This window comes from Helianthus annuus, chromosome 16 (assembly GCF_002127325.2).
Source record: "Helianthus annuus cultivar XRQ/B chromosome 16, HanXRQr2.0-SUNRISE, whole genome shotgun sequence".
In the NCBI taxonomy this organism is placed as follows: domain Eukaryota; kingdom Viridiplantae; phylum Streptophyta; class Magnoliopsida; order Asterales; family Asteraceae; genus Helianthus; species Helianthus annuus.
In genome coordinates, this window is record NC_035448.2 from 171,533,986 (window position 1) to 171,543,726 (window position 9,741).

The following is a 9,741-nucleotide window of genomic DNA, read 5'->3' on the forward strand; positions in this document are numbered from 1 at the left end:
TAAGCTTCTGGCTGTTAGTGTTTGATGGTTTTTATGTACTTGGTGTGTCGTTTTGTTTTCTTGTTTTTCTTTTTCCTTTATATCTAACCACTAGCTAGTTTTATTTTCTTTTATTCCTTTTTAATGAAATGTCGCCTTTCTAAAAAAAATAGAGTAAAATATAAGTTGCATCTATGTAGTTTAAAGGTTGGGATTAACTTGAGTCCTCTTTTTCAGAATCTTGCATGTCGAACCCTCCTAGTTTACATTCTTTTTTCCTTATTAAATAAAACATTTTTTTTATTGAAACCAAGATATTGAAAAAATGTTGGTATGCTAGCATACATCTATTTATTTGCTTTAAAGACGTTTCTATATAAGAGATTAACGTTGTCTTAAATAAAATATTACATTTTGGTCTAAAATGTGAACGAGATAAATGTGAACGAACCTACAATACAACATTAGTGCCATGTGACTTTGTGACACTATTCATTTTTTTCTCTTCTATGTTATATAGTATTCAATACTCATTTTTTAACATCAAGATTATTTTAGAATGATAAATTTCTTTAATTATGTCGTCTGTTTGACTTGAATCCACGACCTCCAAACGTAGGTGTTCGTAAAAACTTTATCTTTGTAAAGGAGCCACCAATACCATTGGTGTTTTTTAACATTAAGTGTCACTAATCTTTTGAATAGTTTTAAAAGTGACAAATTATAAAAAAGGGGTCGTAAATAACACTAGTTACAACATCAGACGTTTATGTGTATTTACAATTTACATAAACAAAGGCGGTGTCAGTTATAAAAGGTCACACTCGTTAGAACGCATTTCGACTAACGGCACATCTGGTTCGAAAAATCAATAAGAAGATGAAGATCAACAAAGCCTGTGATCTCAGCTCGATTTCTGTTCTTCCTCCTCAATCACGGTTCAATTATATCTTTATAGCTCAAAATCTCCTCTATTTTTTCATACATTTTGTCGATTCGCGTGTATATGTGTGTTATCGACCTAATTTGTGCGAATCACAGTGACGAACTGGTAATCAGATGAACATTATTCATTCGCATCATGTTTAGCATAATTGTGCGTTTTGTTTTTCTGATGAACTGAATTTAAAGTGCGTTTTTATGGAATCGACTGATTTTATTTGCTAAAACTGTATGTTTTGTGATTAAATGATGATGCTGAACTTGAGATGTAGATGATAGATCATCTTCTTCCTTCAGCCAATTTTGTATGCTTATGGTGAATACTTGAAATTGAAAATGATATATAACTGTTAACACTTAGCAGCTGCATTTGTTTGAAATCTAGATGATTCTGTGATGAAAAGTGTACATGTTTAGAGAACAAACTGATTATGTTTACGCATGTGCCTGAAACGTATAGGATTCGTGTGCAAAACTTATATTTAAATTGTAATAAACTGACACTGACTTTTAAATAGCTTAATACGTTTGTTTTAATTAATATATAACTGTTGGCAACTACATTTGTTTGAAATCCAGACGATTCTGTGATGAAAAGTGTACATGTTTAGAAAACAGACTGATTATGTTTACTTGTATGCCTGATACAGATAGGATTCCTGTGCAAAAGTTAAATTTCGTTTGTAATAAACTGACATGGACTTTTCCGAAACGAAAAAGAAGAAAGGAAGGAAAAAACAAAATAGAATAAATAGCTTAATACGTGTGTATTAGTGAAGAACTGAACTCAGTGTAGATTTTGTATGCTTATGGTGAAAAGTTGAATTTAAGTAATATATAACTGTTAGCAGCTGCATTTGTTTAAGATCTGGACGATTCTGTGATGAAAGTTGTACATGTTTAGAAAACAGATTGATTATGTTTACGCGTGTGCCTGATACGGATAGGATTCCTGTGCAAAACTGAAATCTCAAATGTAAAACTGACATGGACTTTTAAATAGCTTGATTAGTGTGTTTTAGTGAAGAACTGAACTCAATGCAGATTTTGTATGCTTATGGTGAAAAGTTAATTTAAATGTAATATATAACTGTTAACTGCCTATTGGTTTGAAATCTAGATGATTCTGCGATAAAAAGTGTACATGTTTAGAAAACAAATTGGTTGTGTTTACGTGTGTGCCTGATATGGATAGGATTCCTCTGCAAAACTTAAATCTCAATTGTAATAATCTGGCATGGACTTTTACATAGCGTAATACGTGTGGTTTAGTGAAGAACTGAACTCAATGTAGACTATGTGCAAATTCAATGTAGAATTGTGTATTTGAGTGAAGAACTGATATTTTGAAGTACTCGAAATTGAGTCTGTGTGTGTTGTGTGGGTGTGTGTAGGGCTGTAAACGAACCGAACGTTCAGCGAACAGTTCTTGAACCGTTCGGCGGGAAGTTCGTTTATGTTCGTTCGATTAGCTTAACGAACGAACACGAACAAAAAATTTCGTTCTGTTAGCTTAGCGAACGAACACGAACAAAGGTCTCGTTCGTTCGACTGCGTTCGTGAACGTTCGGTAATCTGTTCGGTTACGTTCGTCCGTGTTCGTTTGATTATATTAAAAATAATAAATAATAAACCTTTTATCTAAACATATTGAAAACTTGAAACCCTATTTTTTATAAGTTAGCTAAAATATGGACATGTTAAGACATTTTTGGGGATAGTTATGTCTAAGTTAGTTAAAGTTGATTCATCGTTTGGTGGTGTACTAGACTTCTTGTGTTTTGATTTATGATTTGATGCTTGTATTTAACTACTTATATCCAATGTTTAAGGATAACAATATTTTTATTTTTTAATTTTCAAGTTAAATGTTCGTTTGCGTTCTTTTTTTATTTGTTTGCGTTCGTTTGTGTTCGAGAACAGTGTTCACGAACTGTTCGTGAACAACTGAATTTCCTTAACGAACGAACATGAACATAAACTTATGTTCGGTATGCGTTCGTGAACAGTTCGCGAACTTGTTAATTTCCTTAACGAATGAACACGAACATGGCCTTGTTCGTGTTTGTTCGGTTCATTTACAGCCCTAGGTGTGTGATATTCAGAGGATTCCTTTTTATTTCATTCTTTTGTTTTGTGAAGGATTGTGACTTGGCATTCAGATGACTATAGTACTATACTATAATGTGTGTCACACGCTTAATCTTTGTGTTTGATTTGGCAATGTCATGAAATTTAGAAGGAGATCAGGTGTCTCATGTAGTCTGCCAGAGATGTCTTCAACGTTGAGGCTCAGCCAAGCACCATCACAGCAGCAGCAGCAGCAGCGGTCGCAGCAATCAATTTCTCAGGGGATTTCATCTCAGCATAACTTCTCTCAGTTCTCGCAGAATTCTCAAGATGACACGCTGACAAACGACCAGGTTTATCTGTATTTAGATTAAGTATTTATGTTTATAATATATGGCCTAATCTACTTTCACTTGTTCCCTGTAAGAAATATTTCAAATGAATGATGCATCTGAATCTCTATGTTTTCTTATGCACTCTGTCAGAAATGCATCTAAACGAGCTTAAATATTTATGTTTATAATATATGACGTAATCTACTTTCACTTGTTTTCTTGTATGAAATATTCCACTTGATGCTGCATCTTAATCTCTATGTTTTCTTATGCACTCTGTCAAAATGCATCTAAGTGAGCTTCAGATCAGTGGATTTATATATGCTTTTGGTGTTAACGAGCCTAAAACCAGAATACATCAAATATGATTCTCATTTGTTCACTACTAGTTTGCTTCCATAGGTGAAATAGCACCTGTGTAACATTATGACTGCTGACAAGTATATATTTTAGCTCTTCAACTCTATTTGAGTTCATATTCAGGAAAAGTATTACACTCGCTATATTTAAATCCAATAACCAAGGTGCTAAGAGCTAGAACCGGTGTGTATAGTTGATTAATGTTTTCAAACGATACAAGAGTTTAGATTGATGTATATGGTTTATAGAAGCATCATAGTAATATATCTTACTTTCTTCACTATATCTCTTTGCAGCTAATTGTTTCTCAAGAAAGAGAGAATTCTGTGAGACGGTTTTCATTCTTACCTCCAGTCAATCACACACGGGACGAAAGTCAAATGTTAACATCAAGATCTTCCACTGCTCTAATCCGTAAATGGGGTCCTGGTGTTTCAGAGCAAAGAAGTACGTTTTTGGTACAGGGTACAATCTGGCATGTACGATTACACAATTATGCATGCTTTTGTTGATACTTTGAAATTCATTAGCAGGCCAAATGAGTGAAGAATTCGAGCGCAGGATTGGAACGATAGAAAGTTCACTAAGCAGGTTTGGGTTGATGATGGAATCTCTTCAGACAGATATAATGCAAATCAATAAAGGAACAAAAGAACTAACTATGGATAGTAAGTACATCATTCTCGTAGTTTAAAAACTTGTTTAGCTCAATATGTACTGAACTACTGATCTCGAATGTCATACTGACACCCTTCTCCCTATTATTGTTAACATCCAGTGGAAAGCATACGCCAAAAGTTGAATGCACAGGACAACTCCCTGCAGATAATTGTTAGAGTGCCTTAAATTCTCGTCGTAATTTTGTTCTTTTTTCGAATGTAATTCGTATTTTCTAACTCTAAGTGAATTAACGTTTAACATAACAGAACAAGGGGCAAGAAGATGTCAAATCTAGCTTACAGGGAGAACTGAAGTTGATTTCTGATCAACTCAATCAAAAATCATGTCACCAGAACTCACAAGACATTTCCATCTTGCTCTCTAATCTACAAGAAAAAGTTGGTTTTTTCATATCAAACTTACGTAATGATCTCTTTTCATCCTTCACTAACGAAATGCAGGTATGCGTATGTCTTCTAAGCAAATCTAATGTATAAATACAGTCTCCAATGGTTATCTGATTACTTACAGGCATTGGGATGTAAGCTTAAAGCATTGGACCAAAACAATCCAACACCCACCGTTCTCCCACCTAAAGTACTTAAATGTCGATATTTAGCTCCTTGTGTTTTTGGTGACAAGATATTCTTCCTTATAACATATGCTTTGTGCAATGTAGGCTGTCAGCTTTTGTGTCAATCCTCAGGGAATGTCCCCACAAAAGAAGTATGTCCATGTCTTCTATTTTATTCGGGTGTTTAAGGGATCGAACTCAATTATATAAAGGGAAATGTTGCGTATTTTGCCTTCCGTTTTTCTAATTTTCATTAAACTGACAAGTTATTACTTATTACTAATTACAGTCTACAAGTGCCTCCCAAGGTCCAATTGGGAACTCAGATTCCCAAGGTAGAAATGGGAACGTGGAACTCGGTAAAACGTGAAAAGGTTACACTTGCAAATAAATATTACAGCAGGGGACACAATCACAACAGTGTATCCCATACTGAACCGGTATTTACTATTTATTGTTTCTTTCTGCATTTTGGTTTGATTTGATTTTGTTCAAACATTGTCATCATTATAAGTTGCATAAATTACGTGAATGTCTGAGAATTATTCCTTCAGTACAATTGGCATATTTAGATCTAGAAAGTGAAATTACATGTCTTGCAGTAGAGTACGAAACCGTCCTGTTGAAAATATACCGTACTAAGAAAACCATAATGTTCAATACATGCAAGCGCGCACACACACACATTCACATAGTAGAGAATTACGAGAACTGCTTAAGGACATGTACTTAGTACTTTAAAGATATAGTGGAAGAAAGAAAGAGAGGGGGTTACAACTACATAAATATCACAGTTAAAACAATAATTACAAGTGACTATGCTGTACTCTACTTAAAAGTGCTTCTGTATTGACAATAATGTATGTAACACACGTATGCATGCATATATACTACGTACTGCACACATGGTTGATCAAATGATTGTGGTATGTTTGATATAGGAAAGAGAATTGAGGGTAGTCATTGAATCTGATGAAGATATTGAGGGAGGCTTCACATTCTTTTCCGATGAAAAGGAAACAGGTAAGCACACATTTTATGTCCCATCTTCTTTTATTTCACTAGCTTGTTACATACATCAACTAGAACAACACCCCTTCCTTCCAAAAAAAAAATGTTTACTTTTAAGCATCGAACTGAACGTAATTCCCATAGTTAAATTTGATTAGCTGATGAATTCTGATTCAAGTAAAAGATATTAGTATCGATGTAGTTTGTTAATGGATTATGACATAACGTGATGTTTGATGCATCCTGACATCGATTTTTCTGGTAAAGATGTAGGAAGGTATTCAATTGAGAAAGCAAAGGAAGAAACCGCGCGTATTCTAAGGAAAGCAAGGAGAAGAAAGAGAAAACAGTGCAATACTATAATTATAAACTGAAGATGGTGAGTCCATCCATGCTTTGGTTACCAAATGAAGTTAAAATTACCCATTTGCCCTTTGGCGTCAATCTTATTTCCTCAATATTGTAGGAATTTGACCAACGGTAGAAACTCAAAACACTTTACGAATGGAAAACAAAACAGTTTTACATGGCTATATGTTAACTGGAATACTCGATTATTGTAGATTAAATGTTCTGCGTCTGTTTGGTGTGTGTTTGTTGCAGGTAGGACTGGGATGAATGAATCAATGCACATTTTAACAGGTATGTAAGGATATAGCTCAACTGTGAATACCTATACATTGACTTCATCGGACCGATTCTCATAGGACATAATCATATACACCAGTTTAGCTTTGCCTTTCCTGTATTTTTTTGTATAAAATTGAGACAGGTAATAGGCGCCTGCAAATTGAAAACACGCTTTTTACGATTCACAAAAAAGGCAGTTTAAATAATAATAATAATGGAAATGCAAATAAAAAAACAATTAGTTACAATGGAAATTCATATTGAGCTATTTCAGCTTGATGTCCCTTTGGGTTTTTTGGGCCTCGTGATTCATATGGCCCACAAGAGCGTCTCTCGATTTATGGGCCTTAACTTTAATGGATATTTAGTTTGATGGGTATGTTTTACGAACTTACGGTAGTATTATTTATTGGTAACGTGAAATTATGAATCAAATATGTAACATAAACTTGATGTTCCATAGTTTCACTTTCATACCTGTATTTACGAATTACTATCGACATTAACTATATCTAAAGTATATTGGGTGTCATTAAAATGGGAAGTTGATAAGACGTAATTACCTGTCTAGAACAACGTAAACCATCTCGAATTTTTAACGAATTATGTTATAGCTTGATGATCATAGAATTATATGTAGCTATAAAATTTTGTTTATATAGGGGTATGGTTATTACATAACACTAAAAACAAATCTAAATTGTTTAATTTTCTTAATAAATTGTTTATACTTCTTAAACTGTATGTTTCTTACATACACTGTCTTGTAGTCTTGTACAATATAACGGTCAAAAGGTATAATTATAAATGATTTTTGGTCAAAGATATCAGGAGTGGTCTGTGGTCCTAGGTTATTGTCACTCATTTAGTTTTTAACTTTTTATAAAAATTAATTACAGATCGTTAAGATTCATAAATTATAAATTTCAAGGAAACCATAAAAAAATAAAACCAGTGATTGTTATGTTTCTTATATACTCTATATAAAAAGCTAAAAGGAATAAAGTTTTATAAACCTCTAATATAAAACGATAAGAATATATATTTTTCAACAAGTTCTAATATTTTAAATATAAAAAAGTTCATTTATATCACGCATAAATCATGTATTTGACGGAGCTCATCTCCATTCATGGTGGTAACTTGGACCCACGTGGACTAATGACCACCAATTCTGTGGTTTAGAAAAAAATATATAAATATATAAACATCTTTTTTATATCTATTGTTTTTTATAACTACATAATCAAATATTGGAGGGAATGTGGTTTTGAATCAAGATGGTTGTTGGATCTTCATGATGAGCTAAACTCATCATTCCATTGCTTTTCACTTTCTTTTTTTCCTAATCTGATCATCATTTACATAATTATTAAAGAAGATTATAGTCAGATATTGTCTTTTATACTTTTAAGTGTTATGCACTTAACGGATGCAATTCAATTCGATGAAGATGTTTTACTTGCATAAGGAATCTACTTTTAACACTAGTGAACAGAATGATTCGATTCCAGAACAAATGGTTTCTGGGGACCTCAGGCATTAGGCGCTCAAAGATTTCAATGCCTTCCCTTTCTCATGTAAACATGATTAGAATTTAATACCCATCAGCTAGACGCAATGGCGGATGACTGATCCAAGAACTCGTTTAACTGGTTTCACCCGTAGAAAATATTCTAACACTAAATCCCGGTGTCAAATGAGTGTTGGACGCATATCTAACATAAAAATAACAAGTATCGGATACTATATATATCAAAACAAATTTTTACTAGTATCATGTGAACTTGGTAGCTGGTTAGTAGACTCACCCTCGCTAGTAGTGTTGCTTGGCATATTATAGGGAGGTTTGATGGACCTACCAATACTTTAGTTAAGTATTTTAAATTTCGAGATATTTATTCGTATTAGATCTAGTTATGTAAGTATGTAACTATTGGAATGGGATCAAATACAAACACTTAAGTTTGTAAGAACCGTAAGAACCAACAAATAATTGACAAGTGTCTATCAATAAAAAAATTAGTTTAAGGGTAATTTAGACCTTTTGACCATATTTATTTAAAACTAATTAAAAATAATTACAAAAAATATAATCAGCACAACACTATATAATTAGCATAACATGCTTAATCGTTCTTCATTATCAGCACATCATCCTCAATCGTTCTCCATTATCAACATAAACGACATCAGCACTACAACCTCAATTGTTCTCCATTATCAGCACACCAGATGTGCTGATTATATCTACTTTTGGTGTTTGGTTGTATTATTTTGTAATTAACACATAATCAGCACGTTATCAGCACAATTATAAAACACCTTTTGTTAACTTTTTTAAAAATCACTTTTATAAATACAAAAAAGTATAGCAATATGGTACTCATATTAAAGATAAAAAAATACTTGATTTTATGATATATTTTTTTTTTTAAAAATAATGAAGTATATAAAAGTTATTTTAGTTTAAAAACCTTGGTGGAATTTGTATTTAATGGAAAATGGTCAAATGACTAGCAATTTTACAAAATTACCCCTAATTTTTTAGTAGTAACTTTTAATTATAAGGGTTTTTTTATAATCAATATCAACCCTTGATTTAAATTATCAATGGTTCAGATCTGTTCTTACGGTTCTTATAATTAGCAATGTTTGTACAGGATCTCAACCCTGTAACTATTATTTAAATACGTGAAATAATGTACAATAAATTTTAAAAAGTAAACAAGCATGATTGAAAATTTTGAAAAAGTTAATGGAGGGTTTTACTTTTTATATCCTTTGAGATGTGGTGGAGACTTTTTGAATACAATTGGTATGTACCAACATACAAGTCAAAAGAATGCCTTAAATTTCAAGGAAACCCACAACATTCTATCAAAGTCACTTCGGTTCTCAAATTCTAGCTTTCCTTTTCCTTTCCAGCATCGTTATCTTTATCTCTCTATGATTGATTGATTGTGGTTTAGGGGTATTCATATATGCAAATAAATCACTTGAACAAAACCGTTTAGTATATTTGTGAGGCCCCAAGCTCTAGCTTTATCCAACAAAGTTGTTTGGCCGGTCCGGCATAGACAGGATATTAGGCCTATAAACTCTAAAGCATACTCTCATCCACACGAGATATTAAAACTACATCCAATTCCACACGTTTGCAATGGGAATTACGATGTT

General features: G+C 32.8%; 1 protein-coding gene across 2 annotated transcripts; it reads left to right on the forward strand.

Annotated features, from left to right (window-relative positions):
* Positions 1-763: 763 nt before the first annotated feature.
* Positions 764-6,806, forward strand: LOC110917447 (putative recombination initiation defects 3). 2 transcript variants are annotated; one of them, XM_022161998.2, is made up of 12 exons: positions 764-917; positions 3,161-3,344; positions 3,983-4,133; positions 4,217-4,354; positions 4,465-4,517; positions 4,613-4,807; positions 4,878-4,943; positions 5,026-5,072; positions 5,210-5,360; positions 5,862-5,943; positions 6,199-6,310; positions 6,535-6,806. In XM_022161998.2, exons 1-11 carry the CDS (start codon positions 859-861, stop codon positions 6,303-6,305), a joined length of 1,233 nt encoding a protein of 410 aa, XP_022017690.1. In that variant the 5' UTR covers positions 764-858; the 3' UTR covers positions 6,306-6,310; positions 6,535-6,806. The 2 variants fall into 2 exon arrangements, with proteins under 2 accessions (XP_022017690.1, XP_022017691.1); XM_022161999.2 differs by having other exon boundaries at positions 4,220-4,354.
* Positions 6,807-9,741: the final 2,935 nt, after the last annotated feature.